The sequence below is a fragment of the Nothobranchius furzeri genome, chromosome 13 (genome assembly GCF_043380555.1).
Source record: "Nothobranchius furzeri strain GRZ-AD chromosome 13, NfurGRZ-RIMD1, whole genome shotgun sequence".
In the NCBI taxonomy this organism is placed as follows: Eukaryota; Metazoa; Chordata; class Actinopteri; order Cyprinodontiformes; family Nothobranchiidae; genus Nothobranchius; species Nothobranchius furzeri.
Genome location: NC_091753.1, coordinates 61,490,035 through 61,510,034, shown reverse-complemented (window position 1 = coordinate 61,510,034; position 20,000 = coordinate 61,490,035). Strand labels below are relative to the sequence as shown.

The window sequence follows — 20,000 nt, the reverse complement described above, 5'->3', positions numbered from 1 at the left end:
ACAGGGGCCCGCGAGGACAAAACACATTTACTCATTTGTAACAATCAGTTACAAAACTTTCATCTTTCATAAACGTTTTTGTTTTACACATTTACCTCTTCACTTGTTGCCAGTGATGAAAGGGAGTCTGATGTGCTCGTCATTTAACTAGAGGTTGTGATCCCAGGGATTTTTTACCCTAATGGCCTTCCCTAGATAAGGTCTTATTCGAATACAGCTTGTTTGCAATGATTTAAGTATGTACTGCCCCCTATCGCCAGGGAAAATACACACCATCACTTTAAGCTGCTTATGCTGACTAAAGGGCCGATTCCAACCAGCAGCCAATTATTGGATCAATCGCCATTTTTTATCAGAATCAGATCAGAATCAGAAGATTTTTTATTGTCATTGAACGCAGCTCACTGACTGGGAACTTGTTTTAGTGATAAGGTACAACATGAACACACATAAAAAAACACATATATTTCAAAATATAACTCATTATGTTTTTCTTCCCAAAAATTGATAATTGGTTGAAGGAACAATGGACAGCAGCATTGTGTGTTGGTGCCATTGAATACAGACAAACATTTTTCCTTCACTCTGCTATCTGAACCCCTCAACCTGACCAATTATCTTAGTTAGTTGGCCCAACCCAGATCTAACAGACTCGGGTTCAAATTGAGAACTCTACCCTTCATGTCCCAACACACTCCAACTTTCTATATGTAAATGTTAGTGGTAGTTATGTTAACTGCAAAGCAATACTAGCCCAAACTATTGCTAATGTCCTTGTTGGAAGAGAGGGAAAGGAAGAAGGAATATGGGAGAACACACTTAACGCTTCAGGACGTACTGGGAACATCCAGATTTTAAATGGAGAGATCCGTAGCTTTTTATTGAGTAATCCAGATACTGGACAGCTGTACACAGGCTTTCCAAGTTGAGGCAGTCGTAGAGCCATTGGTGCAAACCAGCCAATCAGCATGCAGCTCATTTAATACTCATGTCCTGGCTGAGTGGGCAGGGCAATCCAGACCTTCTTCCACAATTCTTGGGCTTTAACCGGGATTACATCACCAGTTGGGGAAATCATCAGTTATTGCAGCGTACCAGGATGTATTTCTTATGCTCTGAAGCAACCCTAACTCCATTTCCAACATCTATCGATATAAGACATAAGTGGGTAAGGGCGATCAAGAGTGAGGATGGGCCCAATTTTGTTAAAGGGGCAGTACTTATGTCTGCAGCAGGCACTTCATGGCCAACGATTACGTGCTGGGCCTAAGTGTTTGTTGTCCTGACTCCAATGCGGTACCAAGTCTTTTCTCCTGTAATAACTTCACCCTAGGAGTCTGTGCATGTTCGGTGCCCCAAACGGCAGTTTGTGCAGCAGTGCCTGCAGGAATGGGAGAGCCAGGAGCTAGAGAGGGTAAAGGAGGCGACAAGGCTAGACCATGATGATGCTACGATGGCCCCCGCAGGTAAGAACTCTGCTAAATGTAAGCTCTTGTGTGTTATTGACAAGTGGTGTTAAACTCATAGTTTAGAGCTGCTTACCCATGAAAAATAAAATTAGAGCAATGCCACGTTAGCGATTTATAATTTTCATGTTCATAGACATATTTATCACAGCTGTACAATGTAATTATCATACATTTAATATTATTCTCAGTATAATACATGTGTATGTTGTTAGAACATATTTTATTGTTTCAAAGTGAAATATTTCATGGTAAGAATGTGAAAATTACGTTGTTATTTTGAGCAAATGTAAAAGTGTAGATACGATCCACGCTGACTGAAATCTGACCTAGTTAGGAATGCTCAACCAGGGAACCTCTGGGCCAATGTCCTGCTCTAAACTTTGCATTTAGCTTAGTGACTTTCATTATTTGGAGACGTTTGTGTGTGCTTAAGCGAGCCTTTCACCGTGGCTGCCGACCGGAGCTTTGTTCATGTGTTACTGTAGCTTTGGCAGAATGGAAAAAAACCTCATCACAGGTCAGCCTTTAGTCGCCAGAACCTGCTGGTGTGGAGGTATGCTTATAAGCAAATTATGCTAACACGATGGTCAGTGTTAGCTGATTAGTTACCTTCAGTATTATAACAGGAGGGGATCACCACTGCTGCAGCACTGAAATTCACTAGTCCGGAGCGGGTCAAAAACACGACATTCACTGCAAGTTCTCGTGTATTTTGTGTGCAAATGCTTTTGTATACATGACAGTTTGTCCCACTGAGACGTCACCTTTCCTGCTCAGTAAATGCGTAAGCTACACAACGTAGCTTGTGCCAACTGGAATTGAAAAGGGAATTGTTTGCAAAAATGGCAAATGATTCCTAGGAAGTGAAACGGTGAAAAGCGGTTCTCAACAAGAACCGCTTTCGATTCAAACCCGTCACAGATACAGACGAAGCCTTTCAGCTCTTCTAACAGGTCTTCCTTGAATCAGAGTTAATCCGTGTCATGTTCATGTTCTACGTCCCACATCAGACAGACTAAAGCTGTAGGACTATGAATTGGTTCTACCTGCGAGCCACGTAGTAGAACACTGGGTTGCCACATTTGGAAGTTCCTGCCTGGTAGAAAATGTTGAGTGTCTTTAAGGCTTTAAACTCCTCCTTCTCATGGACCTGGTGCCTACCAAACAAACAAACAACATCATCAGGATCAGTCACTTTCATTTAGAGGCGGTTCAAACACCAGGACACCTGGGAGTGGGTCAATAGTAAATTATTCTTTCCCAGAGCCGAGTGACAGCTGCTTAGCTTCCTTCCCTCCAACAAGGGAGGATTTGTTAAACATCCGCTATCGTCAGGAGAAAACATCCTTTCTGACTCCTGTTTTGTTAAACCGCTTCACCTACTGATGTCATTGAGGTGGAGTTTAATAAATAAACTAACTTCAAACTCATCTCTTCTGACTACATGACAGGCACTTTCTCTTACCGGGTCATGAACTCCTCAAATTTGGAACTGGTCAGGTTGAGACTAGACCAGTGAGTGTCGGCCACAGGCTTGTGTTCTGGTGGTCCCAGGTAGGCCAACAGCGTTGCCATCTTGTCAAAGGGTCGCCTCCCTACTGCCTTGTGGTCCCTGGAGGAATTTCAAGATGAATAAATGTTTTAAATAAACGTGTTTCTCACTGGTAAGCAGCCACACACAACTGAGAGATACTGACCGGTTGCTGGAGAGGTACTGGCCAATCCTCTCCTGGTTGTTCCACAGCAGGCGGTGGAGGGCCAGCACATTACCGTCACTGATGAAGGACAAACTGTGGTTGACCGAGTCACTGGGTGGAGAGTCGGACGCTATGTCCAGGAAAAACCTGCGGCAGAGAGCAGAGGACTCACTACCAGGTACATCAGACCTCTGGCTGATGAGAACATGGTCAGTTCTACCAATCCAGACTTGTAACAAGGAACAGGTTCAGCTTTTAAGTTCATTTTGTTCATGTATAAGGAGTCATCAGTGGTTCTGAGGAACTCAACAATATTTCCACAAAAACAGACTAACGGTTATTAAAGAATAAGCAAAAAAAACAAAACATGGAGTCTTCAGGTAATTCTTCCTCACATCTTCGTACCAGTCAAGATTTTCCCACCTTATAACCATAAAAACTACGTGTAGCTTTCACAACATCTTTGTTCTCATTTGCACAACTGGCCAAAATAAACTCAGAGGGCAGTTCAATACTTAAAACTGAACCAAGGTAAACTTTATATGTGATGCTAAATATTTGAATCCACAGTACTAAAGTGGCCAGGTTACCAGGTAGAATATTGCAGAGTAGTGTGAAGGCAAAGTTGGAGTGGTCAGGAAGAACACTTACCTCCTCGCTGAGTCAAAGTTGCTCTTTACAAAGTCATTAAACGGTCTCATGTGCTCTTCTTTTGTAAAAAGGACGTGGTTTGCAATACTCTGCAGAATCTAAAAAGAATTCAACTCAGTGTTAAAAGTTGGGTGGTTTGACTCCCAAGATTTCCACAATCAGCCTCAACACGAGGAAGAGTTTTTCTTCAAAGTACAAGAATTTTGCAGCGTTAGTCACTGATCCTCAGCTTTCCCCTCTTGAGAACCAAGGATTACGGCGGGTTGTATTACTACTGCTGTAAGGTCAGGAGTACCGAACATCAGTTGGACGAATAGTTCACCACCTGTCTCAGACATTTCATGCTTTATTTTCACCATGAATCATGAAATCAGTTTGAGTTGTAGACACAACATTTTAACACAGAAAGCAGTATTAGGACACTAAAGACTAGGGTTCAGAAGTAGCTCTTTAGACATGTTGTAGGACAGACCTGAGGTAATAAAATGGCTTTTAATACAAATAAAATTCAAAAGAGACATAAAGAGGGAAAATACCGCATGCCATGTAAACAGAGACCTTCAGAAATGAGCGGGATTACACAGTCGTGGCCAGCTGCCGCGTTTACAAAAACACGTTAGACATTACCGACGTTTGCTAACACTTTCCGAACTTGCCGACCAACCTGCTTCTCTTCTAAACTTACCAATAAAGAAACTTCTTGAAAATCACAAGCTGTAGATTGTCTGATGACAGGTTCATAGACACGAGCTTCACTAGAGCTTAAACAACACTTACCTTGGACATGAGTTTCAGGCCACGCTCTATTCTGGGGTGAGGCTTCTTGTCCAGGATGCCAGCCTCGTAGGGAGACACGATGGCTGGGTTAACGAAGCGCAGGAACATGGCACTACCCACAGCACCTATACTGTTCTGTGGGAATCGCTGACTCACCACCTGTGAAGAAGAGGATGAGGAGCAGAGGAAGACAACAGAGGAGGAAATAAAGGGGAAATGTGGAGCAGATGACAGAAGTGTGAGAGGTGGACCAACTTTAAACAAAACATTTAGATTGAAATTTATTTCTGCAACGGGGCAGGGATGATGAGGACAACAAAACACGCATGTATTAACATGTGTAACAGAACAAAGTGGGCTGAGCCGTGGGTGGAAAGGAACAGGAAAGGTTGAGTAGAGTTTATATGGAGACTTGCAAAGAAAATCAGTTCATTCTGTGCTCTAACAAGAGTAAGAATGGTTCTTACTTCAGTTACAGCCCAAGAAAGAAGTAAGAGTGAAAGCAAGACAAGAACCCAGCCATCACCTTTACGCCAACAGAGAATCATCAGGGTTAGAGCTGGGTTGTGATAAGAAGCATTATGTGATGAATGAGTAGAGCGGAGGAAAATAATCAAATAATAGATGCATCAGGATGCGGACATAAACGATTCTGCATCGTAGAAGAGTACGCCATAATCGATTATAGTGGAATGTAGTTTTGTTTTTAACGGCGGCACCAGCGCCGCATCCAAATATGTCAGTGTGAGCGTCCTCCACATTTACCTCCGCCTTAATGTGGTTCTGCAGGGCTGAGCGCTAGAGTTGTAACCTGAGACTGAACCAGAACCGAATCAGCCCGACCGGTTCTGTTGGATTTGGGCCGTGAATTATGTTAATTGAGTGGGTTGTCACGCGGCGCCCTCCGCTCGCTCGCACAGCAACTAAGAGGGGGGGGGGGGGGCATTGTCTGCTCACACAAGAGAGAGATCAGAGGACGCTCCTCCAAACCGATGCTCCAAACACGCATTATTATTTTCATAATTTAATTATTATTTCTCCTGGAAGCGCTCTGTCAGACCGAGTGTTGTGATGTCGGGAGATACGGTCTTGGGGAGGGGGCGGGGTCAGTGACGGCGGCTGCAGCGTAATCGTCTGTCTCTTTTATTTAGGGAGACGGAGAAGTTAAAAGGAGAGAGAAATAGAAGATAGAAGTTCTTGTTCCACTTTATTCTTTTGTGTCGTGAAGATAAACTGATGTTAAATTCAGCTTAAAGAGAAGCTGGGAGGAAGCTTTGGTTCATCTTAAGTTACAGGAGGTCTCGTCTCCTATCTGCTCCTCCAGAGACAGCGTGGACATGAGGGTCACATGGTGAGGGTCACATGGACATGAGGGTCACATGGTGAGGGTCACATGGACATGAGGGTCACATGGTGAGGGTCACATGGTGAGGGTCACATGGACATGAGGGTCACATGGTGAGGGTCCCACAGGACAGGTTAGTGGAAAGGTTGGTAGTTAGCTGGTTAGTGAAGGAGATCCATCAGTTTAATCCTAATCCAGCCCACAGCCCTCTGCTGGTGTTATTATCAGAAAGAATAAAACACACATCTTAAATATGATTGGAAGTGTAGAATTTGTTTTATGTTTTATTGTTTTCTGCATCAAACAGAACTTGATTCATTCTCCAACATTTCAGAAATGAACCGCTGGGTTCAAATAAAATAAAACTAAGTCAAACATTTCATTTGGTGTTATTTCTGACACCCTTCAGCTGCAGCATAAATATCTGACTCTAGAGCTGCTCAGAGACATTAAACACTCGTATATGAACCCATTATGTATTTTATTACTACATTATGAGTCCTGTAGGGTTTCAGTACTTTTTTAGATTTAGTGAGTTTTTGCAAAGCGTGTTTTCTCAGCCTGAGGCGTGGTGTTGAACCAGGAAACAGATGTTTTACTTTGTTAAATCTTCTTAAATGTTTAAATGTTTTGTCCTAACCTGTTGTGGATGGAGAGCTTTTGAGGGATGGCAGCTTGTGTCAATTATGTTTTAGTTTAAAAAATAAATAAAAAGCAATTATCTGACATCTTCTATTTATCTATGAAAACAAATCAATATGAAATAATCGTGATGCATCGTGATACTGAATCGAATTGAATCGTTGACCCAATAATCGTAATTAAATAGAATTGGGAGACAAGTGAAGATTCACACCTTTATGATATTGAAAAGCACAAAAAGCCTGATTTGATAAACAGACCCACAGCCAGAGCCAGTCCAGTCTAAGCTGATTACACAGAGAACATACAGCGGACATGACCAAGTTAAAAACTACAATTGAGACTTCCCCAGCATATTCAGAGAATCTACCACACACCATGACCTCCACACCAACTCTGTTGTCTACCAAAATAAACATTTCATAAATGGTTTTCTGTGTTTTAACACTACAACTCCCAAGGCAGTCATTTTGACTTATCTCACATTTAGATGATAACTATGGTGTCCTGGCTTCCTGACATTTCCTATTTTTGTGTGTCCTTTATTTTTGTGTTATAATTTCCATAAAATATTGTATCAAAAAAGAAATAAAGTTGTTCTTGATTTTGTCTCCCACAAGCCGTCAATCTGACAGTTCTGTTATTTACATGGTAAAGTTTGCCCACGGATGATGGACAGCATCACCGTTGCTAAGCGCAACCAACTTTCCAGCTCGTGCGCGCTCACTCTCCATTCAAACTCCGTGTGAATTTGCTTCTAAAACGACTTTAGAAGAACATTCTCAGTGAAACAAGCATGAGGAATGAAGCTGCTTCAGGCGGAGAGGGGGAAGCTGATGAAAACTGGTCAGTAGGAAGCGACAGAGAGTGACAGCAACATGGAAGACGATCTCCAAACCCTCGCCCCCACCCACGGGAAGGAGTCGTGTCGTGAACAATAGAGAGACTACTTTCCAAGGTTTGGATTAAAATGCTATTTTCTTACCAAATTATTAGGTTCATACATCCATAAAGACTTAATTAATAACGCACTTGAACGGTTTTACTCCACAATGTCATCGTCGGCCTTCATTTAATGGCCAAAATGACAGCCTTCACACTGACAGTTACTGGGAGTTCTAGTGAAGTAAGAATTCTGGGAGTTTTGGTGTTAAAGACGCTGCCATTAGTTTAGAAGAATCCAGTCCAACCGATGTTTTATTAAACTGGGAAGAAAAGCCTGAAATTCAGTTCAGGTGTTGGAAATAGTTGCATTTTCAAAAAAGAGAAGTTAGACAACACAAGAAGAAACAATATAAAAATGTTTATGTGAAACGTTAGCATATGTGAAACAGCTTGGTGGGGGAGAAGAGCCTTGTGATGGGATGGTGATTCCACTGGTCCTCCGGGACAGAACATAGATTTGTGGAAGCAGGCAGTTTGGAGATTACAGTGAGCAGGAGCAGGCCTAGGAGAAGGGTTCGAACGTTCTACCATAGTGTTGATGGAGAGAGTACAGAGTAGGGGTTATCGTCAGCATATGGTGAAGATAGATGTGGCAAAGGCCAAACAAAAGGTGTGTGTGGACCTGTGTCCTCAATTGGACAATAAGAAGGGAGAGAATGACTTTTACAGGTTGGCAAGGCAGAGAGAAAGACAAGGAAAGGAAGTGTAGCAGGGTACGGTGCTGGGTTCCTTATAACTGACTGGCATAATGAACTGAACTGTATTGGAATTATTATTTAATTATTGCTGACTTTCTGTAAATCCTATAAACTTCTCAAATATCATTGTGTGTGTCTCCTAAATGATATATTTAACTGAAATGTTTCTATCGTAACAACCAACGATTTATACAGGAAAGAGAATTGAAGATTACCCAAACTTTTGCATCCCACAGTAAATCTTGAGAAGATGGGAGAAGTACTTTGAAGAACTGATGAATACGGAAAATGAGAGCAAATGTAGAAGAGAGAATATGACTGTTGTGTTTCAGGAAGTAGCTAAGATTAGTAAGAATAAAGGGAGGAAAGCTTTGATTTTGGAAGAATAAAGAGGAGAAAGGCAGTTGGTCCTGGTGGAGATCTGGAGTTGTCTAGCGGAGGTGGCCGTGGAGTTTTTCACTAGGTTGTTCAACAAGATCTTGGCATGTGAGAAGATGCCTGAGGAATGGTGGAATGTTTTCTGCTGCGAATTTTTTAAAACAAGGGAGATGTATTGGATTGAAGCAGAACCGCAACAGTGAAAAGTGTCATTTGACAACATTATTGATTGTCTGACATGGAGCCATCCAGGCAGGAGGCTGAGAGGAAGACCAAAAAGAGAGATTCGTGGATGCAGGGAAATAGGACATGAAGTTAGATGGTATGAAGGTGGAAGATGCAGAAGATGGGACTAAATGGTGACCGCCTGGCTATAGTGGAAAAGCCAAAAGATCTCAATAGTACAAGGGAACACTACAGATTGACCAAATAGCCATCTGTTTTCCAAAGGGGTTTGAATGAAGGTAACTGGACTTCTTCTGTAGGAACCATCTGCACCTCAAATCCCTTCTCCCCTCCTCCCCACAGGTGTCTCCCAGCCCCAGCTTCTGGTGAGATTAACACTAAAGCCCTAATCACACCTTGCACCACCATCGCTGCTAAATTTGCACAGCACCAAATATATTTACAACAGCTCTCAGGATGCACTAAGGACCACCTTCAGAGGTCATCAGAAACACTTTCATCTACATTTGTTTTGTATACTGTCCTGAAATCATCCTGAGTCAAGCTGAAGGACCACCCAAGGATCTGACATGACTTCATGTTAGTCACAACAATAATACCTGCATATCTTCCAAATAAATATAAAAAATAACATTTTATTTAAAATAATGTTAAAGGGACTTTACGGAGTTTTGAATTTTTATGCTCGTGATTGCCCCCTCAGGCCAAATGTGTAATGGCAGCTTCAGTAGTAGGCTCGTGCACGAGGCGCGCATGCTGTACGTGCACACTCCTTAACGAAAATAACAGCTGAGACAGTCCCGTGTGTGTGTGTGTGTGTGTGTGTGTGTGTGTGTGTGTGTGTGTGTGTGTTTGTGTGGCCTGGAGGACAGAGGACAGGAGAACGTGCAGCTAATGAATTAAATAATGTGGTTCTGTACCTTTCTCTTCAGCACAGCCCACAAAGGTTTATGATGGGTCAGTCCTCCTGCATGCTCAGACCATTCCCTTCTCTTGCTTGAAAAATTGTTCCAAAATGAAAGTTGAACCCACATCTTTTTTATCTGTGAATTCAATGCCGTTCAGCGACTCTCAAATAAAAATTTGGGCATCTTACTGTAAAAAAAAAAATACCATTAATGTAAAAAAGAAACTCTAAATAAACTACGCTCACATCCAGAATCGAACCCTGGTTTTCTGCACAAAAGTCCAACATCTTACCAGGTGAGCTATCGCGCCAGTGATGTAACTTGTATCTGCACGATTTAAGAACGGTTCGGAGGGCTACGCCTGAGCGTGAACGCGCATGAAGCAGCCTGCTCGACCCGAGCATCTCTCTTTTTCTGTGATTTTACAGAAAAACAGGCAATCAGAGTAAAAATGCCAGGGCTCATCCTACAGGACCAGGGCATTGCAGGAGAATGTATGATGACATTTATTATTTCTACACATGGTTTGACTGTCACACTTCCATCATGCCCCTTTAAGACCAAGCTGTGTTGCTGGTTCCACACTGGCAGGCTGCTGTCAGTGGGCGTTTTCTGAAGATAGGATTATTCTTCTCAGATAAACGTAGCGAGAAAACAGGTAACGAAACTGTTTCTGTGTTTTAAAAAACGAACGACAGCATGGAATTATCAGATAAAGGTTTGCTCTAAAATTCTGTCAGACTCTGAGAAAAGTGAGCTTTCCTGTTGTCTGATGATGTTTCTGGTTTCTCCTCTGGAAGCAACCAAGGTGAAGCACGAGGGCATCAAAAATACCTCTGATTGAAGCCACATACCCACCAGTATAGCCAGCCAAGTCACATGACCATGTGTGCTAACACACCTGAAACTCATATTGTGGACAGGCAGTCACAACAGTTTGCTCCTTGTGCCAAGTGGAGGTGTAACGGTACGCTAAAATCATATTCGGTTCAGGGTTTTGAAGAGCTCGGTTGGATGAATTTTCGGTATAATATTATTATATTTATTATCTAAAGCGGCTCCCATAGTGAGCAGAACCAGGTGTCATCATAGGCTGCTAATGTAGCGTGATGTCTTTAATTACTTTACAGGTTATTTGTGCAGCTTTGAGTGCCACGCTCATACGGACAAGTGTTGTGTTTGTCTGTTGATGCTCCGTGTTTTCATTTCAGCACTGAGCCTTAAAAACTCACCTCACACCGCCCAGAGTTTCTTCCTTAAAACGCGAATTAAATAACGAGCTTCCTCCACGCCGTGTTTTTCGTTGTAGGATGAAAACTTTCCATCAGTTGTCCCGGGGGGAAGTTCAGCAGGCGTGTTTGTTGTACATTTTTGCTGCTGTGCGCCTGCACAGCGTGAGAGAAGGGAGGGAGGGAGGGGCAAAGCGACGCTCCGTTCAGCGTCTCTACAGGCTCCGATAGCAGCGACAGCCAGCTGGTTTGATCCGCTCTGAAAGGCGTTGATAAGATTTTGCAGAACACATTTTTTAAACAGAGAGCGGGCGCATACAGCCATCATGCGTCACTCAATACAGCGTCTGTGCAAAAACTCGCCTAGTAACCTTTGTTGGGAATTTTTATAATTGTACCTTTTTGAGACCTAAAAGATGCCCATTATACATCATGAATCTCTGTGTAAGGTTGAGAAAGGATGTTAATTGAAAAAACTCTGTACCTCTGTAACTTGAGAAGGTCCGCCTTCTCCCCCATCCATTTGGTGAATAAAGCCCCTGAAGAACTGGGAGCACGGGGGAGTGACGTGGGGAAGCCTCGGAGGAGGTTTCTCTGCGTTAACTCTCCGTGTTCTGGAGACTCAGGGTAAAATGTCTTCCTTGTTGTCATGTGTGTTATTACAGGTTCCAGGGTTATGGAGATTAAATATTACCTAACATTCTAGTCTCCTGATGGAGACCGCCGGGTATGCAGAGCTGGTGAGGTAAAGGCTGAGGCTGGAGCAGAGTGGGGGCTGGTTGAGCCACACACATGGACATGGGGGCTGGTGGAGTCATGCACATGGACATTACCAATAATCAATTTACTCTCTCTCTCTCTATCAAAGGGTGTGTCGTCCTTTAAGGTAATATGGGATAAAATTAAATTACCTAACAAGTGGTGGAGAATGCGGGCAGCGCAGAGCCTAGCGATGGAAGATCGTCTCCAGGGAGCCGTGCGGCGCCATCTCTTCTTTGAAAGTCCGGGGGGCTAAAATTGCCCCATCGGCCGGCTAAATATAGCTCTGCAGACGAACTTTTATCAACAGGCGTTCGCGCTCTGACTCCAGGACGGAATTACCACGCGGAGGGGAGTAAGTTAATTCATTAATTCATGAAGTTAATTCATTAATTCATTTTGCGTCTGTTTCTTTAACCACTGGCAGTGTGGTTTGAGTTGACTGAGGTGGGCCAGTTGCGGCCGTGTGTGTGTGTGAACCTCTTGAGTGTGTGAGAAAGTTGATGACCGGAAAAAGACGTGTGAGATTGTTTTGGCTAAAATTGGTTAGAGTCTGTTTCTGGTAAGGGGAGACTGTGGATCAGCTCTGGTGAGCTCTGGAGAGCAGAGTTCCGGTGGGAGATCGCTTCGCAGTCTGGCAGCTGAATAGCACGCTGAGTGAGTACCTAAATTAAATTGCACCTTTTTCCTAATAACTGGACGACAGTGATTTTACGCTGGTAGTGATTTTTTTGCCATTCACGCACGAAAGACGTTTCGTGCCCTAGCAGAGGACTGGGCTGAGAGTCGCTGGACTTTGTCCTGGACTCCGTTTGTCTCTGAGGGAACAGAGTAAACGCGAGGGAGGTTGTAATTTGTCCACGTCAGCGAACATGGACCCCCCACGACGGACTGTGGGTTGTAATAGAGTTGAATGTGCAGACTCACTATGTAAGCTCACTGTTGCTGGAATTGTTAAAATATTTTATGGTGCGTACACTAAAATTAATCACCGTTATTTGGCTTAAAGATCTCAAATCGGTCTAAATTTCCGGTCTGTGTTATGTGTGTTGTGATTTTTCTGGCGTCATGGGCTGCGTTCCATTTTGCCGGTTTCCGTGTTGTGTATTGTTGAAAGTTGACGCTGAGGACTGGCATGTTAATTTCTGACAGAGTTTTGCTCCGTCTGTGTATGAGTAAAGGTTTTTGGGCCTAACCGGATCTGGTCTGATCTGGGGGGTTGTGTCCAAGTTCTGAATGTGTGTGAGTGAAAGCCTGCAGGTCCGTTTCTGTGTGTGTGTGTGTGTGTGTGTGTGTGTGTGTGTGAGAGAGACGTTTTGGGCCGAAGTTCTGAAGCCTGAATGTGCCGAGATCTTTGAATTGGTGGAAGGTCCGAATGCATGATAATGTGTGTGACTGAGGCTTTGAGCCTAGTTTGTTCTGTGTGAAACCTGCAGATTCTAGATAGTCTATGTTCTATGTTTCTGTTTTGTTCTGTGTTGTCTTGTTCTTTATTCTGTACATGTATGAATAACACTAACATCCTGTGACGTGTGGGTCAGAAGGCTCAGGTGTGTGTGTGTGTGTGTGTTTCCTAAGAGATGCTGGAGAAATAGAAGCAAGGAAAAGGAGGGGTGAAGGTTTGAGGGGGTGTATGAAGAGACAACGAAGTGTTATGGGGGATGGTTTTGATAAGGCTGCAGGCCACTAAATGTTTGATGGTTTGGTTAGGAAGAAATGAGAGGTTAGCAGAGAAGGTTGAGGAAAAGGAGACAGGTGGAGAAAGGAGAGAATTAAAGAAATGGTTGAAGAAACAGAGAAAGCAAATAGAACGTTTAAAGAAATGTTTGAGGAAGTGAGAAGGTTTATTTTTCAAAATTCTAATTAGAAATGAGCAAAAGTTTGTGAGTGAGGCTTCACCGGCTGAATGGTTGCCCAAATATGATGGAGATGATTCACGCGATTGCCTCAAATTAAATTAGATATTCTGGTCTACAGGCCTTTTATTATTTTATTTAAATAAATAAATACTCTTTCTAAAAGATCATGTAGTTAGACCTAAGTAGTTCCCCTAATCTTTTATTGATAGATTTGACCCCAAATAACAGAATTAGAAGGGAAAACTCATGATTTTGTGTTTTAAGAGGCACATAACCTTATAACTAGCTTATGCCATTTTAAAATGACAGACTCTTTGCTTATAGCTCTGGTTTCGCCACACGGAAACAGATTAGCTGTGCAGCAGCTACTCTGGATCCGAAGATACCTTTTGCTCATGAACCAAGATTAAAAATACAACTTTGACTCAAGATGGTCTCTATTTCACACGTGGTAGGCTGTTCCTTTACTGGAATGCAAACTTTAGACAATTCCATATAGATAGTTTAAACAGCCCCGAACTAAATATTTCAGCCTGGTGTACGTGGTTTAATTTGAACATTCTGATTTTATGAGACCTATTGTTTACATTTTCTAATCTGATAGATGTAAGCTAGTGTTACCATGTTCGGTATTATTGTTTAGATTATGCAGTTTTACTTTAGTGGGTTATGTTCTGAGGTAAATAGAATTCTACACTATGCAGTAACAGTTTTTTATCTCAGCATTTTATCATATGACTAAATCATGTTAAACTTGGTGTTCCTGCCATAAGCAGACCTTACCCAGTTGACTGGTTTTACAGGAGGGTGTTTAGATCTTTTATGAACCGTAAAAACTTCCCGTTAAATGTGTCTTATCGACCATTGATAGATTTAATTTAATAACATGATTGAATCAACACGGTGCTAGATTTTTCCTGTATGCTATTTCTATGCAAATCTTGTTTGAAATGTAAACATCAACTCAGCCCCAGCAGACCATAAATGCTAATCGTAGTATTTTATTTTACTCAACAGTAAGGCTGTTTTGTAACTATTTCAACATTTGAGCTATTACCATCATTTCTTTTCTGTTTGGGTTATAAGGTTTAATAAATCTGAGTGACTTCCTTTTGATTAATTTAGATCCTGTAGATGTGTGAGACGCCTACCTCCACAGGAGGGGGTGGTGTAACTGGTAAAGTTCCTGAATGCAAATGTTTCCTAAGCAGCTAAATCAAGCTAGACTGGAAGTCTCTTGTGGCATCCTTTTGTGAAAAACCTCTTTGAAGCCTCTGTGACGTGAGTGTGTTAACTCCGCCTTAGTGTGATAGAATCTCTGATTAACTCCTTTTGAGACAAGCTAGTTTTAAAGAATTTGGATGTGTTTTATTTCGTTTGTGATAATTTAGGACAGACCATATCTGACTAGTTTCATGCTAAACCAGACATCAATGTTTATTAATTTAAACAATTAGGCAGCACAACTTTTGGGTACACTGTTTTCCTAAATGCAAATTGTTCCCTAGGCAAGACAGGCTGGGAGACTCCTTGATTTGTGTCCTGCTGTGATGTGATGGTGGCAATTCGATTAACAGGTGATAAAGATCAGTGGCTGGCTGCATTGGTTCCTGCAGAAAACATCAAAGGACACAGATCGGACACAAGAAACTTTGTGCCCCATTGACCCTCAACAACCAGGAAGGTATTGTGACTGCAACACAAGATGGTTGCTATGTCCTGTCCTGATACTCTCCGAATGCAGGAATGGCAGACTCAGAAGACTTCAGAGGATCTGAGTTCCTTTGGGCAAGCAGCTGCGGAAGTTGAACGCATATCTAACTGAATGCAAATTGGTCTGTGTCTGTGGCATCCTGCTGTGGATCTTTGACTTGTAGGTGTGTTCAGAAGGAATCCAAGATGGAGGAAGCACAAAAGACATGGCTAAACCGGGTTCACTCAACCGGGTTCCGGTTGAGTGAACGCTGGCGCGTCTCGCTGCCGCTGCTCGCTGGCAAACAAACTTTTTGTGGTTTTTTTTCTTCTTTTTTACCCGAGTCACATCCCTGTGTCGGTGAAAACTCATTTTCACCTACCTGCTCAGCTTGCGTTCTGGTTGCACATCACCACCTCCCTGCTCCACTCCATAATGTGGTCCAGCAGGATTTCTGTGTGCCTCGCACTGGCCTGGATCATCCTGTCGCTCATTCTTCTGTCCGTGGATGGCCTTCTCCAGTACTCGGCGGCGGAGCTCTTCAACCTCCGCTTTCACTACTCCGGATCTCCACCACCAGCTCTGTGCCTCTTCCCCGACATCACCTTCCAGCCTCGCCGTCGGTATATCCATCGGGGGTCCCGGCGGAACCTCCATCTCGACGGCTCCAAAGGAATACCCTCCTTCTGGTCCACGACTAGCCGGCGGCTACCCAGGAATACCTGCCGAGCTGCCGACTCCAGCGTGTTAGCCCGGCTGGCTAGTCGGGCTAATGCTCCTGTCGCCAGGGACTTCCGCACTGCTAATTTTGGTCTTCTCAACATTCGCTCCCTCTCTGGTAAAGGACATCTCCTCCAAGATACCATCAGTGACCATAAGCTAGACTTTCTTTGTCTGAACGAAACATGGCAACAACCCGGCAATTTCTCACAACTCAATGACTGTACTCCTCCCGGATTTGTTTACCTCTCCAAACCCCGTGGGTCGGGCCGCGGCGGTGGTCTCGCGATACTCTATCGCGAGACTTGGAAGGTCCTTCCCGTAAGCCTTCCTCCTCTCACCACTCTGGAATGCCTGGCCTGTCAACTCTCCGGCCCGACCCCCACAATAATTGTCACTGTTCATCGTCCCCCCAAGTTCAGCCCTGAGTTTTTAAATGAACTCTCTGCTCTTTTATCCCATCTGTCCGCCCTTTCCCCAAATGTAATTTTACTTGGTGATTTTAATATTCATATGGACAATATGGCCCTCCCCCTCAGCAAAGGTTTCTCCTCATCTTTGGACAGCCTCAGTTTTCATCAATATGCCAATTTTCCCACTCACATTAAAGGTCACACCCTGGATTTGATCTGCTGCTCCGGCCTGACCCCCTCCAACTGTACAGCTGACCCGCTCCCTTTCACGGACCACTTCCTCATCTCCTTTTCTGTTCCCCTCCGTCTCTCCATCATCAAGTCACCACGTATCATTTCATTTCGTAATATTAAGGACATTGATCTAGCCTCCCTGTCCTCCAGTTTTGCCACCTTGACCCCTAATTTGTCCTCTACTCCCGATGATCTTGTCATTCAGTACAATAACGGTCTGGTTTCTATCCTTAATTCATTTGCTCCCATCAAATCCCGCTCTGTACATTTTACTCGGTCTGCTCCATGGTTCACCCCTGCCCTACGCTCCTTGAAAGCTACCAACCGGAGGCTTGAAAGACTCTACAAGAAAACCGGTCTCACCATCCATAAAGACTTATATTCTGCTCAGATTTCTCCTACAAGGACTCCGTCTCCCATGCCAAATCTCAGTATTACTCCGGTCTCATCTCGTCCAACTCCAGCAACACTAAGACATTATTTTCCATCATGAACAGCATTTTTCAGCCTCCCGACTCCTTACCCATCCATCTGTACTCTTCAGAAACCTGTAACTCTCTCCTTCAGTTTTTTAATGAGAAGGTCAATAGAATCCATCTCTCTTTACCTCATTCCTCCCCTCCCTCTCCTGATTTATTTGAACCCACCATTCAGTTCTCCTCCTTTAAACTTCCCCATCCCTCAGAAATATTAGATTACATCACCAAATCCAAACCTTCCACCTGTCAACTGGACCCTATTCCAACTGTTTTAGTTAAATCCTGCCTTTCTTCTCTGCTCCCTTTTATAACAGCCATTATTCATTCCTCACTATCCTCTGGTACGGTCCCATCCCTATTCAAATCCGCTTCAGTCAGCCCTATTCTAAAAAAACCTGGTTTAGATCCCAATGATTTCAATAACCTCCGTCCCATTTCCCATCTTCCCTTCATTTCCAAAGTCCTTGAGAAAACTGTTGCATCTCAGCTCCATTCACATCTCACCCGCAATAACCTTTATGAACAGTTTCAGTCGGGTTTCCGTCCCCACCACAGCACAGAAACAGCTCTCATCAAGATCACTAACGACCTACTCATTGCTGCTGATTATGGTTTAATCTCTATTCTTATTCTCCTCGATCTGAGTGCGGCCTTTGACACCATTTCTCATCCCATCCTCCTTAATAGACTCTCTTCCTTAGGCATCACTCACACCCCCCTCAGCTGGTTTCAATCTTACCTTACTGGCCGCACTCAGTTCATCCAGTTAAAATCCTTTACCTCAGAACCCTCCCCAGTCAAGTCAGGTGTGCCCCAGGGCTCTGTCCTGGGGCCCCTCCTCTTCATAGTATACCTCCTCCCTATCAGCAAAATCTTCCGCAAATTCAATATCCAGTTTCACTGCTTTGCGGATGACACCCAGCTCTACATTTCCAGTAAGCCCAACTCAACTCTCCCACCATCCTCCCTTACACTCTGCCTCTCTGAAATCAAATCATGGTTCACCTCTAATTTCCTCAAACTCAACGGCAATAAAACTGAACTTCTTCTAGTTGGCACTAACTCCACCCTCTCAACATCTGACAGTTTTTCTTTAACAATTGACAGCGCCATAGTCTCCCCCTCCCCTCACGTCAAGAGTCTGCGTGTCATTCTTGACAGCTCACTTTCTTTTCAGGCTCACATTAATAACTTAATTCGGTCAGCATACTTCCATCTACGTTCCATAAACCGTCTCCGTCCCTCACTGACGCCTCACACTGCCGCCATTCTCGTCCACAGCCTCGTCACCTCCCGTCTCGACTATTGCAATTCACTTCTTTATGGTCTCCCCAACAAACTCCTTCATAAACTGCAACTGGTCCAGAATTCAGCAGCCCGTATTATCACCAGAACCCCTTCCTTTCACCACATCACCCCGGTTCTCCAGCAGCTTCACTGGCTCCCAGTTAAATTCAGGTCCATCTTCAAAATTCTCCTCCATACCTTCAAAGCTATCCACAACCTCTCTCCTCCATATATCTCAGACCTTATAAGTATTCACACCCCGTCCCGTTCACTCAGATCTTCTTCTTCCATCCATCTTGCGGTTCCTTCTGCCCGTCTCGCTACCATGGGGAGCAGAGCTTTCAGCTGCTCTGCTCCCCGTCTCTGGAACTCACTTCCCCCAGACATCAGGAACGTCGACAGTTTTACCCTTTTCCAATCAAAACTCAAAACACACATGTTTAAATCTGCCTACAACCTCTGATTTTATTGAACTGTTTCTCTCTTTGTTTTTTCTTCTTTGGGTTTTATTATTGTTTTATTGTATTTTATTACGTGTTTTCTGTCAAGTGACCTTGGGTGTCCTGAAAGGCGCTTTGAAATAAAATGTATTTTTATTATTATTATTAAACTGCTGACTTGCAGTCGAAGACGGAAGTGACACAAACCACCGTCACCGGCTGAGCTAATGTTAAACCACAAACCAAGTGGATCGGTTAGCCCAAACCGGTACCAACCTGTGAGCTGATGTAAAACCACGAAACCCGCTGTGGGGCAGTCAGCTCTCTCAGGAAGTGACCTGCATCGACACGTAAGCGGGACGACGCAAAGCTGAGAGCACAGTGTGACCGAGATATCACACCTGAACTGGAGATGAGGTGCAGAGGTCAAACACCAACTAGAACCGCAGGTCAGCCAGCCACAGAAAACTCAAAACCTGTGACACCTGTTCAGTCCTACAAGCGATAGATTGCAGCACAGGAGGTAACGACGGATGTGGAGCAGAAGATCCACAAGTGTTTGATGACAAATGATGTGGGTTAATTTAATAAAGCTAGGAACTCAAGATTATTATGTAGGTTTTTGTTGTCTAGTTTATTCATTCCTAATTCCAGGTTTTAACTCTTGCTCTGGGTTTTGTTGGCAGGATAATCATTGCTCAAAGGTAGCATTCAGGGGATAAATTAATAAAGCTAGAAATATAGGATAAAATTGGGTTTGATGTCTGGTTTAATGTTGAACTAAAATCCGATTAATTGGTCATTTCAAATTCCAGGTTAGGTGTGTCCTAATTTCATGTTAATGTTGTTTTATTGGTTTAATCTTTTATTGCTCAAAAAGTCACATCAGGAGGGAATGTTGGGAATTTTTATAATTGTACCTTTTTGAGACCTAAAAGATGCCCATTACACATCATGAATCTCTGTGTAAGGTTGAGAAAGGATGTTAATTGAAAAAACTCTGTACCTCTGTAACTTGAGAAGGTCCGCCTTCTCCCCCATCCATTTGGTGAATAAAGCCCCTGAAGAACTGGGAGCACGGGGGAGTGACGTGGGGAAGCCTCGGAGGAGGTTTCTCTGCGTTAACTCTCCGTGTTCTGGAGACTCAGGGTAAAATGTCTTCCTTGTTGTCATGTGTGTTATTACAGGTTC

The 20,000-nt window shown here is 43.5% G+C and overlaps 1 protein-coding gene across 3 annotated transcripts in view; it reads right to left on the bottom strand.

Moving 5' to 3' along the window:
* Positions 1-20,000, bottom strand: part of nf1a (neurofibromin 1a) — a 226,240-nt gene that overhangs the window by 74,566 nt on the left and 131,674 nt on the right. For all 3 annotated transcript variants that reach the window (XM_070543730.1, XM_070543732.1, XM_070543731.1), the window contains 5 exons: positions 4,595-4,753; positions 3,818-3,915; positions 3,167-3,313; positions 2,935-3,081; positions 2,516-2,626 (listed from right to left, as the gene is read on the bottom strand). In XM_070543730.1, coding sequence (XP_070399831.1) covers positions 2,516-2,626; positions 2,935-3,081; positions 3,167-3,313; positions 3,818-3,915; positions 4,595-4,753 — 662 coding nt within the window. The remainder of the gene's footprint in view (positions 1-2,515; positions 2,627-2,934; positions 3,082-3,166; positions 3,314-3,817; positions 3,916-4,594; positions 4,754-20,000) is intronic.